Source organism: Ruditapes philippinarum, unplaced genomic scaffold (genome assembly GCF_026571515.1).
Source record: "Ruditapes philippinarum isolate M1 unplaced genomic scaffold, ASM2657151v2 ctg14721_1_1_1_1, whole genome shotgun sequence".
Lineage (NCBI taxonomy): Eukaryota > Metazoa > Mollusca > Bivalvia > Venerida > Veneridae > Ruditapes > Ruditapes philippinarum.
The window spans coordinates 1-21,821 of NW_026857172.1; the positions used below are offsets into that span (position 1 = coordinate 1).

The 21,821-nt window shown below is 32.2% G+C and overlaps 2 protein-coding genes across 3 annotated transcripts; one reads left to right on the plus strand and one right to left on the minus strand.

Annotated features, from left to right (window-relative positions):
* The first annotated feature begins 3,655 nt into the window (after positions 1 to 3,655).
* Positions 3,656 to 6,004, plus strand: LOC132748977 (uncharacterized). The gene is made up of 5 exons (XM_060738642.1): positions 3,656 to 3,917; positions 4,542 to 4,608; positions 4,871 to 4,966; positions 5,332 to 5,407; positions 5,662 to 6,004. Exons 1-5 carry the CDS (start codon positions 3,736 to 3,738, stop codon positions 5,784 to 5,786), a joined length of 546 nt encoding a protein of 181 aa, XP_060594625.1. The 5' UTR covers positions 3,656 to 3,735; the 3' UTR covers positions 5,787 to 6,004.
* Positions 6,005 to 7,342: 1,338 nt separating this feature from the next.
* LOC132748978 (putative nuclease HARBI1) lies at positions 7,343 to 15,959 on the minus strand. 2 transcript variants are annotated; one of them, XM_060738643.1, is made up of 10 exons: positions 15,058 to 15,677; positions 14,274 to 14,360; positions 13,702 to 13,872; positions 11,307 to 12,943; positions 10,463 to 10,536; positions 9,908 to 9,973; positions 9,112 to 9,303; positions 8,657 to 8,729; positions 8,088 to 8,269; positions 7,343 to 7,560 (listed from the first exon to the last, which is right to left on the minus strand). In XM_060738643.1, exons 4-10 carry the CDS (start codon positions 11,514 to 11,516, stop codon positions 7,344 to 7,346), a joined length of 1,014 nt encoding a protein of 337 aa, XP_060594626.1. In that variant the 5' UTR covers positions 11,517 to 12,943; positions 13,702 to 13,872; positions 14,274 to 14,360; positions 15,058 to 15,677; the 3' UTR covers position 7,343. The 2 variants fall into 2 exon arrangements, with proteins under 2 accessions (XP_060594626.1, XP_060594627.1); XM_060738644.1 differs by lacking the exons at positions 13,702 to 13,872; positions 14,274 to 14,360; positions 15,058 to 15,677 and adding an exon at positions 15,709 to 15,959 and having other exon boundaries at positions 11,307 to 11,537.
* Between the last annotated feature and the right edge of the window lie 5,862 nt (positions 15,960 to 21,821).

Consider the following 21,821-nt stretch of genomic DNA (forward strand, 5'->3'; position numbering starts at 1 on the left):
TAATTAATATTTTATTGCTTTAAGGAAATTTTAGCCATCACAATGTGGAAAAAGTATCTCACAAAGAATCAAAGACTTGTTCAACACGGAAACATACACATTTTGTATCTTTTCATCGTGTATCAGAACAGTCCGTCGGCCATGACGTGCAGGTATATTCATTATTATAGTAACTTAATCGTTTCTTAAGCGATGGTTCTATTAGGACACCATAGTTATTCATTATTTTAAGAATATTTAAATCTTTATGCACGTTTTTTATTATACGGCTTTTATATATATTGCAACAAGAGATGAAAGTTAAGATCTATAAATTAATCCATCGATCCAAGGGTATAATTATAGTGAGTGAACAGGCGAACTTCAAAATAAGTTTACATTTTGTCATAATACATTTTAATATATCATAATTTACTTCTTTTGATTGATAAATAACTCACATAACCCAAGGAAATTTTCGGTAAATATCAATCAGAATATACCTGTAACGTTCAATTTTTAGAAAGATTTACATTTTATCTAAAACATTTTCCAGTGTTAACTGTTGGTCAGTTACCATTATAAAAGTCAATGTTTTGAAGTATATAGTCAATACAGCTCTTCTAGACAATGAAAAATTGATCCTAATGCCATTTTAAAAACAACAACAACAATGAACCAGTTCTTGGCCAAATATTCGAATGTGTAAGTCTTTAAATATGTGAAAGAGCGTTTTAAAGTATTAAAATGTATTCCTATTCAAACTTGCTTTCCGTATAAATTTTCTTTCCTTAGAATATGTAATATAATTATAGTCTATGTAAAGTTCCCCAAAATTATAAATTGCTCATATCAAAAACTGTTATGGCTTTACGATTTCATCACTCCCAAAAGATCAGAGTTACTGTACCTTTTGCTCATTTCCAGGCGCGAGATGCCTTCGCTGTGATTTCCACGCAAGCTACGGAATATATGAAATATAAAAACATTACTCCAAACAAGCCAACTGCACCATCCAAAGAAACTCGCAAATCACGTGACAGTTTACATGAATATCTGGAGATGACTGATACACTTACAAACTGTTCGTCACGCTCTGACAGGCATACTATCACCAGGGTCGGTAGCTACGGAAGTTTATCCTCTCAGAGGATGTCAGGAATCTCGGGACCAAAGTGTCCGACCTGCGGGTCAACGCTCGAACCCGGAGCCTCGATATTTTCAGAAATCAACGATTGATTGTCAGAAATTTATTCCGGTTAAGCAAGACAATTATGATCAAAAATTTGTATCTAATTCTACTTGCAAATATAGAATTACAAATTTAGCGGAAGCTTGATGATCAATCAATGTAAATGTGAAAATATAAATGAAATGCGGAACTAGTTTCTTGGAATAAACAAGATATAAGCAGTTGACATGCTTTGTACAAAAACATGTTTGAAAACCAGGCCAATACACATATATGTAAAAAATATCATTAAAGTTATATGCCTAGTCTCTGACGAATACGCAGTTGAAGTTATTGTGGTAATTTTAATAATGTGTAGGTGAAATCAGTGTACATGTCAACTTTATATCAATTGTCCAATACTAAGTGCGTATGTGAATTATTTAAGAAAAAGGACCATATGCCAAAACGCATTTATGAGGCAAGCACGTAATTACGCATCGTCGGATACCCACGGCCGAACCATTAACATTTATCAGCCGTGGGATTTTTTGCCGATATTCAGTCGATTAGAGATGTGTCAAACGCAGCTATTTCATTTGCTGCCTCACGATTTCATGAGGCGATTAAAACCAATCAAAACGCTCGTTCTGTACGACGTTTGGTATTACAGACAATATTGCGACAACCATAGACGACGTGAACAGTTCAACATCGAAAAATTAAACGATTTCGAGCAAGAAAGTATAGATAATTTACTTTTAAAGCGTGATGTTTTCCTTTCTGATTGATATCTGCTTTGTTAGGCCACATGTGTCACAAATCACATTCGTCACAAGTTTTTATGAATTTGTGACGAATGTGATCACATTCGTCACAAATGACTTTTGTGACGAATGTGATTGACCAAAATCGGGTAAAAATGCCAATCACAAACGTCACAAGCAAAATTGAGAATTTTTAAACAGGCGAATCACAAATGTCACAAGTTTATTTTTCAATATGTGATACACGGAATATCATAAGGACAATCGTGGTTATAACTTTATTGAGATACACGGACATATTTTTTTGTTTTTCTATAGTTATCTAGAACATATAATTGTGTCGTGCCACGCAAAAACCAAACTTTGTTGACTTTCGCTGGACATGACTCAATAATGATTTACTTTTGAAATATTGCTGAAGTAAAATAAATGCCAGTTTTATTTTGTTTTATTTTCTTAATAAATGTTAGAATTAGATCCTCACAAAAATGGCCGATTTAAAATATTACGCACTTTTCACAAATTAGTAAAAACATGACTATAACCGAAGATAAATTGAAGCTCATGTATGCAAAGGTGGAAAATCGAACTTTATTAATTTTGATGTCAAACATGTTAAAATAAATTTCGGAAATAGATGCAGTACGCAATTTTGAGACACTTTAATGTATGGAATAATGACGGGGAGTTGTGTCGTGAAGTCCATAAAGAAGGGATAAAAAGTTGGCCGCTTTCTATTGAACAAAATCTATTAATGATATTCAGTCTTTTCATATACTGCACCTTGGTTTTAATGTGTTGGTTGATCACGCGGGAAGCTAGAACTACTAGTAAGCCAAGACAGAAAAAACCTATATAAGGAGCGAGTGAAGCTGTTTTAGTATTCATTCTATTTTTACGATGTTCCGTTTCAAACAAAAGTATTTTAGTTCGACTTTTCCAAGAAAAGGAGAGCTTACCTACTCATTGTCGTTAATATAAGCTAAACGGAATGTTCAGATTTATTTTCGTTTCACTTGTTTCTCCACAACTGAAGCTGTTCACTTAAAACTTCACATATGTGTATGAGGTGAACGTGAAAGGTCACATCCCAAGTTCCATAACTCTGTCATGTATTTTGACTGAATAGTGTCTCTTTTTCGACTTAGAAAGTCAGTGTTTAGTTTTTGCGTGTAACTTTTATCTCTACAACAACAGAAGATATTGACTTGAAGTCACACACCAAGATTCATAATCTTCCATTTTGACTGAATTATTTCCCTTGTTCTGCGTTTAGTTTTTCTTGTAACTAGTACAACCACAAAAGATATTAACACATGTGTTCGGGATGAAAATGTTAGCTAACATACCAATACCCATAACATTACCCAATTTTTCCAATTATTAACCTCTGTGTTGAGTTTTTTCTGTAACTAGTATCTAAAGATATTCACATGAAACTCGGTATTATGTGTCTCGTATTTGGATGTTATAACACGAAAAAACATGCGTTATCCCTATATTGAAAATGAAAAGCAAAACATAAATTAGCAATAAAAAGGTTATAGAACAGGGTGCCGTTTTATCAACAAAGACGGTCGTAACTGCGATCTTATCTTACGACCGATACTTACGACCGAGCTTACGATTTCCTCATGACCGTTTTATGAACACGGTCGTACGCCCTCAGTCGCAGCTAAGACCATTTTCGGTCGTACGACCGTATAAACACATTAAACAGTAACCATACAGTCGAAAGTACGTTTCCGGGTCACGTGATTTCCCGCGCACCTGTCAATGTCAACATGACTGCATAAAGTCACGTGATTTCCCGCGCGAATGTCAAAGTCGTCTGACAATATGGCTGACACAAAAACAAAAACACGTAAGGCAAACTGGGCCGATTCCGAGATCATTTGTTTGGTCTCGGAATGTACAGACAATGTAAAACTTATAACTGGAAAACACGGTCTTGTGTCTGAAAACGACAAGACGGTTTTTTGGAGAAATCTTTGTGAGAGGTATATATATATTTTTTTTTAAATAATCCCCTGAAGCATCTCTGCATTAAGTTAATTTGATCATTATAAATACTCATGTCCAAGTAGGTTAAACCATGTATATGCCCTATACATCATGATATTACAACTATATACACATGTAGATTGCATACCAGGGATTTTTTCCAAGATTTTGGGAACACGACTCATACCATGGAATTGGGAATTTCAACGGTGTTTTGTTAAAAATTGAGAAAAATGCATGACAGAAATTTTGCAGTGATTAAATTGTGCAAACAATTACTATGATGGTATCTTCAAAGATTGAAACAGTAATAGATATACAGTGAAGAAGCCCTTATTTGCATAGATTTTAGAATTTTTATTCAATATTTTTATTTTGTAACTTTCAATGGGGAATTTTTTCCAGTGGATTGGGAAAATAATATACTATTTTCAATTGGGAATATGACCCAGTTATGGCTATAAGATAAGCAGAAAAGAATCCCTGCATACTGTTTATTTTAGCATAATAATTAAATGACTGAAATTTTATACTATCTACTGGTGGTCTTGATTTATGTCCAAAATTATTTTAACACTGCATGCTTGAATAAAGTCTTAATTATTATTATTATTATTCAGAATAAATAGCATAGGAGGGTGTGGAAGGTCAGTGGAGGAGGTGGTGAAGAAATGGAAAGATTTAAAGGTTTTGTTATTTATTTTTTTCAATATTACAATTTGTATTTATTATGAATCAAAATAGCAAGTGTTTAATTACTGCAAAAAAATGTTGAGATACAAATAACTTACAATCTGTAGTAGATAATTATACATGTTATTTTACACTTTATTTGGAGTACAAATAAAAACATGAAAAATGATTGCATCCATCTTTACTTTAAAGGTTTTGTAATTCTTGGATATAAATCCAAATGTATTGTTAATTTTGCTGTTGTTTTTCCATGTAGAGCCAGACTAAAAAGAAGGAACAAATGAGGAGGAGGGACATTTCAAGAACTGGGGGAGGAGAGACAAGTAATTCCTTAAGGGAATGGGAAGAGAAGGTAGAACACAAAGCTATAAAAAAATCTATCTAAACACAAACAATTCTGTTTTACTACTCTAAATTCTGTCAGTCAGAAAATACTTTTTGTAAATTGATGACATCTTTAAAAGGCCTGTATAAAACTATGAAATTGAATAAATTGTCTGTACATGTAATTTATACTGACTGATAATATTGAAGTGTACTTTACAGCAGATACCTGCTTAAGGGATGGTTAATTGTTTCATTGGATATTCTTCAGTTAACATCATAAGATAATGAGCATATAATTATATGGCAGACATTTGACACTTCATGATATCAGCAAAACATATGAATTTCTTTTATCTATGTCATATCTATAACCACCAGCCTTCATTACAGATAATAACAATAATACCTGATGATGTTTTGCATGGAATAGCAGGCGGAGAAGATATTTTTCAAAGAAATGAGAAAGGTAAAGAATTTGTTGAAAGAACAAAAATAGTAAATTGTTTAAAATCATTAATAATGATGAAATTTAAAAGGGTAAATTTAATATTTATAATAATCAAACCATGTGCATACAATTCTTAAATTGCCAGTTGCCTCCATAATATATATCCTTATTTCTATTTACAAATTAAATAAAACTTAAATAAAACATTTCAACCAAGAAAAGCACTGTTCTCTGCATTTAAAATGAAAGTAGTTGACATGTTGTGTATTTAGGGGAAGCTGGTAGTAGTTCTGGTGGAAGTGTAGAGACTGTATTAAATGTTGGAAGAGAGGAGGTAGTGCTTGTCCATGAAGATAATGTTAATGTTCAGGTAATTAACATACTAAAATTGTATTGAAACCTTGTTTAAATACCTCTATTATTACTAGTTACATTCTCAATAACTACTATAATTATCATTGTTAACATTGAAAAAAGAAGCAACAGATTTGATGTGCAATGAAAAGAAAAACTTATACTATTTGAAAAGGTCTTCAAATGTTGTAGGTTGAAATCAATCCAATGCAAACAGAGCAGAATATAGACAGATTAGTAGAAAGTAAAAAGAGAAAAAGGTATAAGAAGTATTTCTACACCCATCTCATGATGATTTCATTGAAAGATAAAAATATCAAAAGATTTACCCTCTTAATCATATATTCATCTAATATGGACAGTTCCTTACATTTAAAATATTAACAATGATGCCCAGTTACATCTTAATATCTGCATGTGCTGTTAAAATCAACATATCACAGTATATAGATGTAATGGGCAAATTTGCAGTCATTGATGTTCTATAACATAGCTGGATAACTTCAATTCTTGAATAAATCCACAGTATTCTTGTAATCATGTTGTCTCTTATGTTTCTAAACAACTTTTTTCAATTTTTAACAAAACAGCTGCATAGAATGTTGCAAATATATTGAAATTAAATCTGTGACATGTATTTTATCAGGTCATTAAGTGAGTTAGAAGCAGCTCAGATGGACTTTTATTTAGAAAATGCTTCGCTATGCAGGGAACAAAAGAAGGTAGTTAGTCAGAAGTTAAAAACCCTCACTGCACAGGAAGCGTTTTTCATAGCAGCAACTAAAAAATTATCACAGGATAATATTTCAAGCTTGCTGGACATTTTGACAGAGCAGTATGTTTTCTTATTATTCATCTGTATCAATTACTTGTTATTACTATTAAATCTAGCTGTTTGTTTTTTGTTTGTTTTTCTACTTAATAAAGTGATGATTGTTTATACAATCATGCCCTTATTTCACATATGAATATAAAAATTCACATCTTAATCAGTGCTTTTCAAATAGAAAGATCCTGTCTAAAATTAAGTAAGTGGTATACCTCTAGAAAATTAGAACATCTCATCAATAAATTACATTGCTATCAAGACTTTTTATATAAATCTGAAACTTTTTTTAATTTATGAAAGAGACTGTGTTGATTCCCTAAAATTGCTCTTCTGTATTACAGCAATAATTTGGCATTTTGATCACATTATAATTCTTCTGGCTTCTTTTTCTTCAGATGATGGATATCAATCAAATGGATGACACCATTACCAGATGGCAGTTGTTTTTATGTACCAAGACTTGTAATTCAATTTAAATCAGAGAATAAAATAAGAAGACACATGCATGTGTTGTTAACTGTTAATTAATTTTATATATTATATTTTCTGTAAAACAAACATACCAGTATAACAAATTATAAATACATGTTGATAAGGACAATATACTGCCAATGTGTGTTACCTTTAAAAGCATTCAATAACAGTTCTTAAAGACCAACAGTAAAAAACAAGAATGATCAGTGTTCACATGTGTCTACTTAGAAGCAGGTAACACTAAATTAACCACAGTCAAGTATTTATCCCACTGATTTTAATGAGGGGGATAACAATCTAATTGAAAAGATTAATGATTTGCTGGCGGTATTCTACAGCATTTGAATCTGGACTGCCTGCCAATGTTTCTTCATCTTGTTCAAAAACAATCTGGTTTTCTGGCAATGGAATGTTATTTTCCATGCACAAATTATGTAACCTGGCACATGCCAATACAATTTTGCAACACTTCCATGGCTTCTTGTATAGAACCCCACCTGTTCTGTGCAGACACCTAAAATTACAAATAAAGTTCTTTGCTGAAACTTCAATGATTTTTTCTACTAATCCTAGCAAGTTTCTCATTAAAACTTAAGTTAAAATGATTACAATTTTGCCTATAAATATTTTTGACATATTTTCAAAATTCATGGATGAGAGCCAGTTTAATAGATAATGTAAGTGATAACTTTGATGAAAGTGTCTAAAACTTACACAGCTATAAGTGTCTACAGCTGACACAGCTATAAGTACATGTACCTAAAACTTACACAACTGTAAGTGTCTATAACTTACACGGCTATAAGTGTCTATTACTTTATAAGTGAGCTATAAGTGTCTAAAACTTACACAGTTATTAGTGTTGAGCTATAAGTGTCTAAAACTTACACAGTTATTAGTGTATATAATTTACACAGCTATAAGTGTCTGTAACTTTATAAGTGAGCTATACGTGTCTATATCTTTCACAGCTTTGTCTATAACTTTCACAGCTAATCTACTTCATCAACCCTGTTTATATTTCTGTTAAATTATACAAACCTGAATCTTGACTTCAACATCCCAAAAGCTCTCTCTACAACCATTCTACCACTAGAATGAGCTTTATTGTAATCTGATTCCATTTGATTGGAAGGATTTAATAACGGTGTTAACAAGTGCTTCTTCAAAGCATATCCAGAATCCCCAAGTAGGTGGCCAATCTGATTCCTTTCTAAGTGAACCTATGAAGTTAAAGATAATTAGTTTCATATTTACATAATGGATATTAATTTTGAGGTGCTTTTTTCGTAGATTAATGCAAGGTTACAAATGCAAAGTACTTTAATCATAAAGGCTGGTTTATCAAAGTGATCAATAACAATGCATTTATAAATGACAAAAGTTAAACCAAGATTATTTTTAAGTGTGTAAGGATTCATGTTTCAGATAAAAGAAAATATTCTGAAAGAGTATAAATTTAAAGGTTAAACTGTCAAACCTAACACACATAGTATTTGTCTTACTACCCATGTGTGAAACATTATTTAACTGAACAAAATGCTTGTAATTTTTTATTGCATGAACAACAATAGCTTACTTATTAAAATAAACACATTGTTACCACTTACTTTAAGGGAACTGTTTTCAAATATAGAAGAATCATGGGTTGATCCTGGCCATTTTGAAACCATGTCTGTGAATCTGAAATTATTTTTCCAAGTTTAAAGATGCATGCCACCAGATGTGCCAAAAATTAAGCAAACTTAAGAAAAATGAACTGAGATTTAAAGAAATGTAAAAGAATTCAATATTCAAATAATAATGTACTTGTTATATGTGATTAATGACTGATTTTGCAATATTAAACTAAGGCAGAATTGTTTGTTTGTTTGGGGTTTTTTTTTGTTGATTTTTTTGTGATTTTTTTGAAAATGTTTTTTTTTTCAGAATAATTAATCTAGCATTTATATTAAGCTTCAATAACAGGAAGATGATGTTAAAAGTATCTGTCAAATGACAAAATATAAGACAGTAGATGTTTTTAAAAACATTTAAATTTTCAAATATTATTATACCATCTTACCTTGCCTTATGGTCAACAGTGGCCTGTACATTGATTCCATGAAAGCCCTTTCTACATACATATACTTCCTCATTTTCAGAAGGCGTGACAATTGGTATTAGAGTACCATCAATGGCTCCAACAGTATTGGGTATTTTACATTTTTGATAAAAACCCTGCTTCACATCAATTAGGTCTCTGCCACTTGGAAACCTTAATTTATATAACATAAGAAATTACATATACACATATAAACCTTGAAAGCTTGAACTCATGGTGCCCTTTTATCAACAAAGAAGGTTGTTACTGCATCCAATCAAATTAGAATGCTATAACCCAACCAAGGAATTAAAAAATTAAATATGCAGTTACAAAGAAGAAATAATATTCTCACAATAGTTTTTAAAGCAGAAATAAATAAATAGAAGTATTGTATTTTTGTTCTGCATGTCATACAATCAAATGATATGTTTTCATATTTCAGCATTTTATCAACTTATGGTATTTTAAGAGTTAATGATAACAAATTCACAATTTAAAGAAATTTAAAATATTTCATTGAACTGTGAGCTGACCTTTATTTTTATCTATTCTTAATTTTTGATTAATTCTGAGACCAATTCCCCTGTGACATCTACAACCATAGATTTTGTACTAGTACTATTATCCATGATAATCACTTATAAGTTTCAGCATACTAATATTTATGGATCATATTATTATAGTTCTATTAACAAGTAAGTTACTGGCATTAAGAAATGTAAGAATAATATGACATCTGTTACTTTTTTCAGTACATATCTTTATAACATCTTACCTTATATTGTCAAGTCTGTCATTAACAGCTTCCACAAATTTGTCAATAATATGGCAAGCACTGGATCTAAAATGTAGTTGGTTGAATTTGAAGGAAGCATTTACAAAATAGGAACATATGTCATACACAATAAATTTTGTTAAATGGTGTTGACTACACATTTAGGACATATTTGAAACTATTTGATTATTTATTAATAAGTTACCTTAAACAAAAATTGAAGTTTTGATATTAAAGACATGCCTCAGCAAATTAAAAAGCTTTTTTGTGTGCATTTGTAGCCTTTTTGTAAATGACTGCAATTCGAGTGTTTGCATTAATCAGTTTAAATGATATGAAACCATTTCATTTTGATTTTTTTTAAAAAGAGAAAAAGTTTATAATAACAGAAATTAAAGTTTTTCCCATCAAAACAAGATTTATTTTCATCTTGTGGTGTTTCACTCAAGGCTACTGCCTGTGACTCTTGAAATATTTATTTTCATACCACTCGATGAAAATAAATCCTGTATTTATAGAAGAAACTTGAATATCCTCTATTTATGTTTCACTAACCTGCTTACACCATGTAGGTCTGAAACCTCAGACAGCAAATCTCCTTTTGCCAGGTAACGCAAACCAATAAGTACCTTAAAAAGATACATGTATATTATTTATTTAGGTAGTAACTTTAAAAGCAGCTTAGCTAAAATCACTTGGGAACTCTTTACAGGCAATAATAGAACAACACAAAATTGTGTACATGATAACCTAAATTAATTGTTATACTTTTTCTAATTATATATTATCTATTTAAATTTTACCAAGCAGTTTATTTCAACATCACAAATTCTGTCATTCAATGTACAAACTACAGTGTACTTGGTATTTTTAAAGTCCAAGAATCTACCGGTACATGTATGTTGAATATATTAATTATGTTGAATAAAAATAATAATTCATGTCTGTATACATTAGTTAAACCCATGTGGAGGTGTGTGTACTGTTCTTTTTTTTTCTTTGTTGCTATTCTTTGTATTTTGTCACATTCTTTGAACAACGTTGATAATTATGTTTAATTTTTGTTATCATTTAATGTACATTATATGCCTGATGAGTGAATGAATACCGTGTTTCAACTGCAGCAGCCTAGTATTTATAGAAATACATGTACCGGTATGATATCCCATGGTATGATGGGGGAAACCCCAGTCAGATTATTTAATAGTTTTGTTTTGTCTTGCCAAAAAAATAGCAGTTTATATCTGTTTTTACAAGCATGTGACTTCACTTCATCAGGAAAAAAACCAATAAAACCTCCTAAATTAAGTCACATCCCTTGGTTCTAAAAATACATTTTACACTGTACTAGTAACTTGATCAAGTACACGATTACACTATTTGTACAAGAACAACTTACCTGCGTCAAAATAGGTATGGAGTGTGATCTATTTGTATCCTTCTCTAAATTTCCTCTCAAGATATTTACCAATCTATTAATACCTTCTCTTGTGAGACGATAGCGAGACAGAATCTCACTATCCCTCAAATGGTCGAGGCTTGCTCTAGTCCTGAACAATCGTGCTGCCCGTCTCTGGCGTACTTGTCTAGCGCCTTCAACAGTCGCCATTTTAAGATCTTAAGCAAAGGTCTACAAAAGAACATGCTTAACTAATTATAACAATCAAATTTGTTTGATAGCTTGACAATTAACACAATTATTATTGACAATTATTATATGTGACAAGCTCAGCGAGTTTTGGCCCAAATGTGATATCTGGTCGAAAATGGGTTATGACTAGTTTGTGGTAGAACAACATCGGCTGAATAGCTGGCAACAATTTTTTTTTTTTAAATACTTAACATTTTATGAAATATTCTAATTTGTATGAAATCACCATAACAACAAAAAATAACATTTTAAACTTTTATTGGTATATAAAACTAGAAATTATTCCATAGTTATACACAATAAAAGAAACAAAACATAAAGTTATCATTCATCTTGGTGTAATAAATGTAATATCTTGAAATAAAAACTATCATTTGTTTTCAATAATCGGTTGCCATGGCAACAAAAATCAAAAAAAATCATCAAATGCAATATTTTTGCATTTAACATGATTAATTTATCATCAAATTAATGCATATATTATTTTAAAAGACAACACTAATTAAGATTTTTCAGAAAAAGAAAAAAAAGGATTTTTCACTTTTCCCTAAGTGTTACTGATAATAAATATAAATGTAAGGATTAAATTCTCAGAATTTCAGTAACTTTTCCATGATTACTAATTTCATAACTTAAGTAAGTCCACTTTAAAACACATAGCTGTTGCATGATAGCATATAAATTATAAATCCAATACAAAACAGATAATTTTAATGCACTGATTACAAAAAAGTGTATTTTTGGTAGCCATGGTAACAAAAATATGCACACAAAAAAAAATCACAAAAAACTGTATGATTTAAAATAATGGCATCTTATAAAAAATATTCCATATAAAATAATTGTATTCATAATAATTTCAAAGGTCTTTCTGAAATTTAACCAAAAAATAGAAAGATCTTGTACTTGATTTTCCTGATTATATTTTTGACCATGTAACCATATTCTTATTGATCAGTGTATTTTAAATTGTATAATATGAATAACATTTTATATACATAATATATTTCTATGATGAAATAATTTCAATAAATAAAAACAATCATAATAACAGATTTTTGCAAACACATGGAAAGTCACAAATGACAGATCACTTTTGTCCTTGAATGAAGTCTTGCAACCCCAGTTTGAGGGTTTGAGCCAAACAGGGTAATAACAACCATGTCTCCTCATATGCCTTCAGTTTTTGTAAGCAGAAAAATAGTGATTCATAAACTTGCATAAACTTGTTTCACAATGAAGTAAAAATATTGTAGCATCTGCCACTGCAGTTTTCAGCTTTTCAGGGATACTTCTGAAGACATTAATTCTATGAGAATGTAATTCACTTTGGTATACTGTCAAACATAGGTCTTCTACAAGTCATTGACTCCTCACATGCCACCCTGAAATAACAAAAAACCTGAATAAGTATAAATGAAACAATATATTGTAGATATAATAATTTGACTCCACAGAAATGAACTTCAACTACAAGTAAATTGTTGTATAGTGTTGCACAGCTATTTGGTTCAAAAAGGTCTTGTTCATGTAAGTTCTTGTGTAATATATAATATTACAGTATATATATCATGTGTACACAATCATGTAGCAGTTACATTCATCTTGAACATGACTAAAATAATCTGAATCTACATTATATGCATGTATTGTGGTGATGTCACTTCACTATTTATTTCACTAAATGAAGAATTTAATATGGAATACTGCATATAGATACATGTATATAGAGGATATTCAAGGTTTGTCTATAAATACATGATTTTTTTTCATCGAGTGGTATGAAACTAAATATTTCATGAGTGGCGGTAGCCACGAGTGAAATATGGTAATTTTCATGCCACAAGATGAAAATAAATCATGTATTTATAGAAAAAACTTGAACTTTCTGTTTATTATAAACATTTTTCTTTTTTTTAACATTAAAATTTGAATGACTTTCCCTTAAATTTTGTGTAATGGCGGAATTTAAAAGAAAGTAGTCCGTCAAGAAACCAGTGAAAATACGGAAAATATGTTTCACTACAGTGAAAAATAAATTTTTAAGGTGAAAATACGAAAATGAAAATACGCATTTTATTTCATCAATATTTCTCAATATTTCAATTGTAAGTATATAATAAATACATTTATTAATGCTTACCCAATTGAATTGCTTTTTATCTTAACCAGTACTGTGCAGTTGATACTAAGTTATTGTCTTTTTTACTCCATAACCCTGGTGCTCAATAGGGCATAGATGTCACACATACTGCCTCATTTCCAGCAATAGTTTAGTATATTCATCAGCAAATAGGTGAACTATCTATGTGTTCTGAAAATTATGTACAAAATTTATACTGTATGTACTTTTTTAAGAGCTTAACATTAGTTTCAATACATTAATGACACTCAGACAGTATTTGCATAAAACAATAAAACATTATTTCTAAATATAAACTTAAAAATGTAGTTCCTGTTACTGTACATAGTTATTTAATTTTAAAACAAAATTTTTAACATCTTATCAGACATCATAATTATATAAAATGCTAAATTGCAAAAAAAGTTACATTGCTTTCAACCAACTGCAATTCAGGAAATTTATCATTATCATTATTAGATAAAAAGTGTTGAGAATGGTCAGTTCATGATTATTATTTATATATGTATACAATGATTACAATCATCTATAGTAAATCATTTGATCATTAGAACCAGTATCAAAACATTTACCAGTACATTTCCTTGTGGTCTTGAAGAATATGTCTCCAACATGCTGGGTATTATCTACTTTACATTCTTTAATGTATGTTGGCTGACCTAAAATTACAACACAAAATATTTCATCAGCAAAAAACTACTGGCTCATAAATGATAGAAATACCCTGGTAGCAGGGCTTCTGTTAATAGAAGTTTAGGACTAGGAGTCATTTCTCCTTGATTTTGGCTTCCAAAATGTTATGCTTTTCCTTTTTCACCTGTATTGTCACAGACACTTGGGGTTTGGAGCTCAAAACGCCTTTAAAATCCAAATAAAATGCATATTTGTCAATCCCAGCACATGTACTAGACTAGTACTGATCATATATATCAAAAGAACTTAATATAAGCCGTTTTGAAAAAAACGTTATATGTCCAGTTGCATTTTTATCCCAGTGGCAGTGATGTGGAAAAATATTATAACAGAAATGTTTTGTTTTATCACCTGTTTAATATTTTCATTTCAGCCTGGACTTTAATTTATTTTAATAATGTAATCAATGTATAATTTAGAAAAAAAAATAACAATAAATTTCTATAAATACCGTGACAAATACAAATCGAGTGCAATAAACATTGTCTGTCATGACCTGACCTAGATGCCTGCCATGTTTTTTTTATTTATAAACCAGTTCAAGTACAGTAGACATGGTCTTGTTAATTAATACTAAATAGTAAAAATACGATGATATTCAACATATCAGACAAAGTAATGAAAAAAAATAGCATAAATAATAAAATGTGCAGCAGCACTTACCTTAATATTTATTTAAACCTCCAAATATGTAGTGACGTACTGTAAACGGTACTGTAGAGAATCAACATGTGTTTACTCGCTGACCTGACTCCTGAGTTTACACAGTGCATTTAGTCTAAATATAGATTTTTGGGAAACCAATACATGTTTATCGTGCGGAGGCTGAGAAGGGGCTGATCAAAAAGTATTTTTGATTTTTTTCAAGTTTATTTTTAAAAAAAACTCTGTTTTGAAAGGAAACCCTAAAAATTAAAACATGAAAACTCGCGTGCCTTTGCCAGCGTTTTTCTCACAATAATTAAAAACTCAATTGGGCAAAAAATCGCTGAGCGCGTCACATATTTATTATTATTTATATATGTTCTGTCCGAAATCTGCACTGTCCGAAATTTCTGTACTAAAATATTTCGAAACGAAATGTAGGAAACAGTATATAGAAAATTGTAAGAATCATTTGCTTATCTGGCTACAGATTTTATAGGAGTTTTATTAAACACACATATATACGTCGGATGTACTATAATAAAAGAAATACAACTATCAATAGCTTCTTCATGGAAATTATCAACAGATTAAACTAGTGATAGTTGCGTCCCTTGGATGTTAAAATAGTTTTAGCACTGAACATAAACATGTACGCAAAAAACTTACGTTAGTTGTAAACTTCTATTGTTCAAATATTTCTGCTTGAAAGACTTTGTCGGGAATTATGCGAAAATGGCCGCCATTTTTAAGATCTTAAGCCTACTTACGACTGGTCTGAAGCAGCCTTAAAGTTACGACGTAAATCTACGACGTCTTAGCTACGACCTTGTTGATAAAACGCGACGTAGACGTAAGATCGGTCGTACGACCAAATCTTAGCTACGACCGGGCGTACGACCGTTGATAAAACGGCACCCAGGTCTGGTGTGCCTAAATGCGATTTATCACATGTTTGACGTCGCGGGAGTGTAATAAAGCCATTGCATATTTTCCATATTACTTAGAGGTTATTATACAGGGCAAGTGTGCCTGAAGGAAGATATCGGCACACTTGGTTAGGTATTGGCCCGAGGGCTTTAGCCCGAGGGCCAATGCGGACCAAGTGTGCCGATATCTTCCTTCAGGCACACTTGCCCTGTATCATAACCTTTTTATTGCATATGTAGACACTCAATTATGTTATTCTTCTAAACAAAGTTTAATGTTTTATCTCCATACTGTTTTCTAACAAATCGTGTCTATTTTCTTCACATTTTCCGTTCGCCACAAACATTTGTATTTTAAATATCTGCTCATTAAATTTCTATAAAATCATATAAAAATGTGCAGAAATTTAATCTTTATCTATCCTGTTGCGTGTTATGCTGATAAGTTAACTATAAGTTATATCTTGAGCGCTCCAACGTCAAAACTTGTTTACGTCAACCGGACGTGACGTCATGATATGGATTTTTGGCACACTAGCAAGTGTGCCGATATCTGGCACACTTGCTCAATGCATGCTTATATCGGCACTCTTTGGGCAATATCAGCACACTTCCTTAGCATTTTGTTACTATTTATAGTAACAAATGCAATAAACTAGTATAATATCGTTTTGACGTCGACGTCATTTAACGTTAGCGGACGTCGCTTGATTTTACCGCGTTTATAAGGCAAAATAACAACAATTTTTCGGTTTATCGGCTCCAAAATTTAACCTGTGATATGAATAAAATAATAAAATGCTCGGCAGAGCCTCGCAATTTATTATTTTATCCAACTCGTTTAATAAATTCAATATGAAAAGACACTCATGTAATATCCTCTATATTGGCCTACGAGACCGCTAAAGCCCTCGGGCCAATACCTCTTCTTGGCCAATATTGCATTCAGACACACTAGACCTGTGTAATAACCTATAAATACGCAACGGCAAACACTATAAATAGAAAAAAAATGTGAATTTAAACGTATATTAGTTTTGTCCATGTAATATGACTGTGGTCAGGTGACGTGATGCGCCAAATATCGATATCGGTCCGACTTCCGGTTGGGCCGATATCGATTTCCCACTTCGGGTTGCTAAAAAAACGCGGAAAGATTGACAATTTTATAAGAAAAAATACGTTTAACTGAAATATATCTTGATAAAAAAGCAAAATTGAAGAAACACTTGAAAAAACAATCTCCAAACAGTTAAATAACGCCAAAATATATTAAAAACAAATGTTTGTGAGGAAATGACGTCAACGTCATTAGACGACGTCAAAAGTCCCTCGCTTTTTAAAATAAATTATACATTGTCGCTGAACAATGTTTTCAAACGATTTTTTTAATTCTATAATGAAAACCAAAACATAAATGAGCACATGCAATAAAAAGGTTATAGAACAGGTCTGGTGTGCCTTAATGCGATATGGGTCTACAAGATCGGTATTAGCCCTCGGGCTCTTTTAGTGGGCCAAAATCGAATAAAGGCACATCAGACCTCTGTAATAACCTATAAATATATCCCGCCTCTAAACCAATGAAAATTCGTGAACTTTATTAGCAGTATTATAATTGCGGCTAGTATTGTGCAATGTGAGTTTGCTTTTAGTCTTCTTGGAATCCATGTTGTTATTCATTACTTTATATTCTAGCATAAAACTGCCGTTATAACCATGATTTCGGGTGTTTTAACAGGACCAAAAAGGGTCTTTTAACAAGGAGATTCTAGCGCTCATGCGCTGTTTAAAACACCTTTTTGATATACGTTTTCCGTGGCACAGCGTCAATACATTGTGGCCCGGACGCTGCTTAACTAAAACGGAAATGACGTCACGGTCACATACAACGCTGACGTTCCCGTGCAATCCGAGGAAAATCAGTGATGTTGCTTGATTGTGTATGGATTGTGTTAGATTTATGCATGCTTTATGCTAGAATAGCGTTAACGAATGATTGTTCCGTGTCATAACAACTGCTGAAACCCTCGGGATACGTTGGGTCGGGTACCAACTAATCCCTTGGGTTTCTACAGATATTTTAACACGAAAAAAGAAACATGCGTTATTCCTATATTATATCAGAGTTCTTTAGTACTGACGGCTCATCTAGGGTTCAATATGGCGCGGTTCATATAGTTATTTTACCAGTAATATCTATAAAGGAAAGGGTTAAATGAGAATCATGAAGGAAGTTGAATAAATAAACTTAAAGAAAACTTAACATTTCTTGTAGAATATGATTGGTCTTGCGAAGCTATAATTACACGAGGTCATTCAAATATCTTGCAAGCAAATTCGCTGAATTAATGTTTACCGCCGACAGCATCATATACTGATTGAAAATTAAACAATTGCAGGATACATTTCGAATAAAGACTCCGGGGAAATAGTCGGTTAAAGCATAAATTATCAGGGCCCATATCACTCAAGGTCACGGCGATAATGCACATGCCCTTTTTGTATTGAAGGTTCCCACACAATTAAAATTAGATATATTTAACATTTGAAGACATGAAATACTTAAGTTATCTGACTGAATATTAAGCAACCAGGGGTCTTAACTTCGGGTAAGTGCCGTCAATATACACATCTCCGCTTGGTATTAGATGTACCCACATAGTTTTGTTTAAATTATTCAGCAGATTTGTTGAAGAATAGGGTTGAATTAATGCTTTTCTATGAACAATAAATGATAATAAATTATGGATCATAACTCTGTATTAAACGGCCAAACGGGAAATACTGATGATGATGATGATGATGATGATGATATGCACATCTTGTTTGTTTGTTTATGTGTTTATCTAAAGTCGCCGCCGGAAAGCCCATATAAGCGACCGTACCCTCAAGTCGGACCAAATCCTTTAGTGTCCCGTCGAGATTTTTCGAGATGCGCATCTCCTCTTTATATTAAACTAAATTTCGTTGAAATTCCTAGAGCGCAGAAAAGCAATAGTTCTATATACAGTGTTTTATAAATAACAACAACAACAAGGGGCAATAAGTCTGTTTTTAAAAAGAAATGGAGATATGCTGGTTATATGTGCAACTGGTTTGTGAATGAAGGTTCCTACAAAGTTGCAGCATCGATATCCATCCAGAAGTTGCTGAAAAATAGCGTGGAAACGAAATGATTCCATATACAGTGTATAATAACTAATCAATGGCCGGATAGTGCGGAAACTAAATCTGGACTGACAGGCGGACGAACACGCTAAAACAGTCCCATCACTCCCGATTTCATCAGCGGGGGAGGGGATAAAAATGTCTGTAGTTTTAGTTCCAATAATTGATTTCAGTCCTAAAAATTTGTGACGTTTGTGACTCAGTGAAAAGCATTGAAGAAAACAATATTTATCTCAAATTTGTGACATTTGTGATTTTAAACTCGTGACGAATGTGATTGTCTAAAACATTGGATCACATGCATCACAAAATTTGTGACGAATGTGATCTCATTCTTCACAATTGTGACGAATGTGATTTGTGACACATGTGGCCTTACACTGCTTGCAGAAGAACTGATTTGGCGATAGTTTTTGCCATTGATTTTAGCAAGACACGTACAACAGTTTTTAACCGTGGGCGCTGCCATATTGTTTCTTATTGTTTTTTACCTCCACTGTTGAAGAATATAGATTTGTTAAACGCGATGTCATTGGTAGATATTTTACGCACCTGTTTCTGTATATCGACGCAAATCGATTCAATTTACCCACGGTTGATTGCATGTTATGTGACATGTTTATCAATCGTGGGTATCCGACGATGGTAATTACGAGGCCAATAAACTTCTGAACTTACATATACATGGGAATAATTAAGTTATATGCTAGTCCAATATGCAGTTTAAAGAATTTAATTATGTTAAAGTTACAGAGCCAGCTTAAGGAATACTTATATGAATGTTTGACCTACAGTAAAAGGCCAATATATTTGTGAAAGTAAATGTGAATATACAAGTTATAGACTACTCTACTTGCCAGTGAATTATAGTTTTTAATTTATTCATAATTTTGTATAAACTGTAATATATGGTGTGGTGTAATTATTTGTCAGTCTTTTTTTACGATGCAGGCGTCGTATTTTAAAACAATAATGTTACATAATGATTAATTAAACTTTTTTATGAACAAAAATTACTCTAGCGTTGTTTAATATTTCATGTTTTCTCTCTCTCTCTCTCTCTCTCTTTGGTTAAAGACTGAACGTATATGTACTACTAACTAAAAGCTATATTTTTAACCCGTGTTAAACTACGGGTTCATCACAAGCGAACAAACTGGACTGGGTCTGTTTATAACTAACACGCATTTCGAAGAAAAAAAGATTAAAGACAAGCCGTAATAAGAACTTGTCCTTCGTGCACAATAAATTACTCCTGAAGGATTTCTTAAATTTGTAAGTCGATATTTTTCGAAAGTAGTGGAGCGAAAGGGCAAGAGATGGAGCAAAAGGTTCGATGTTGAGCGCAAGGCGATATTATTTTGACGTATTAGGAGGAGCGTAGTCTATGATTTTTTATATATAAAAGCTATAGAAGTTAAAATAGACGTGATCAAGTGTTGAGACCGATATATATATATACCTTTTAAAGACAACTAATTAAGTGTGATATCCTTTCAACGACTATAGCGTAATAAATGCAATCGCGGAGGTCATTGTGACAGAAAGTCATTGTGAACTGAACTCGGTAGTAGTGATCCATTTAATTTAATGTGTTCCATGCATTGCATAATTTTGTTTCTGTTCTGCACCTTGAATATCTAACTTTTCGAAAAACATAACATTTTGGCGTGAACAATCGCGTTACACGTACCTGCTCGGAAAAACATTTGTTCGCGGTAGAACTGAAAATTTTCGATTTTTTTGTCGAATTTGCACGGACACACATTGATCATGTTTTTTAAATGTACATAACAAAATAATATCGCCTTGCGCTCAACATCGAACCTTTTGCTCCATCTCTTCCCCTTTCGCTCCACTACTTTCGAAAAATATCGATTTACAAATTTAAGAAATCCTTCAGGAGTAATTTATTTTGCACGAAGGACAAGTTCTTATTACGGTTGATAATTACTAATACACTTTTTTCAAGACATCTGAAGGGTATGGCATTTCTATGGTTGGGAAGTTCAATATTCTACAAAATCGTCGTTCGCTTCGTCAGGGAGAAAAGTTCCCCCGGGCTTAATATAATTTTCTTTTGTAACAGCTTTAGATCATGGAAGCCTAAATCAATCCTACACGGAACTACATTTTCCGTTTTTCGAAAAAAATACATCTTAAATGAATAACAAGACAAAAACATAAACAATACTTACTATTAGGCGTTTAAATCGGCCTTCCGCTCTATCTCGAAAATGCCGTTCGCTCGTTTTACCGTACACCACAATTTTGAAGTGGAGCGACAGTTTGCCGGGCGTGCTATAGCAAGTAGAGAAAGTAATAGCGAACAGCATGGATCCTGATCAGACTGCGCGGATGCGCAGGCTGGTCTGGATCCATGCTGGTCGCAAACCTATTATGTTGGTTTTGTCGTGACACGGCTCATTTTATTTTGCCCACGGATATAGCTTCTAACGTATCGTACTCAATTTGATTGAAACACAAAAAAAAAAAAATAAAGGCACATCTGATAGTTTCTACATTTAGCTCGGCAAATGTGATTTAAGCTAGTTCTATGGAAATTCTACCAGACATTGAGGTGATTGACTACACAACTCCCCCCTCAATCTCAAGCGCACAAAGAATGAGGTGCGATCAATGCCTCAGATATCACTACTCGCGGGAAAAATTTTGGATTTT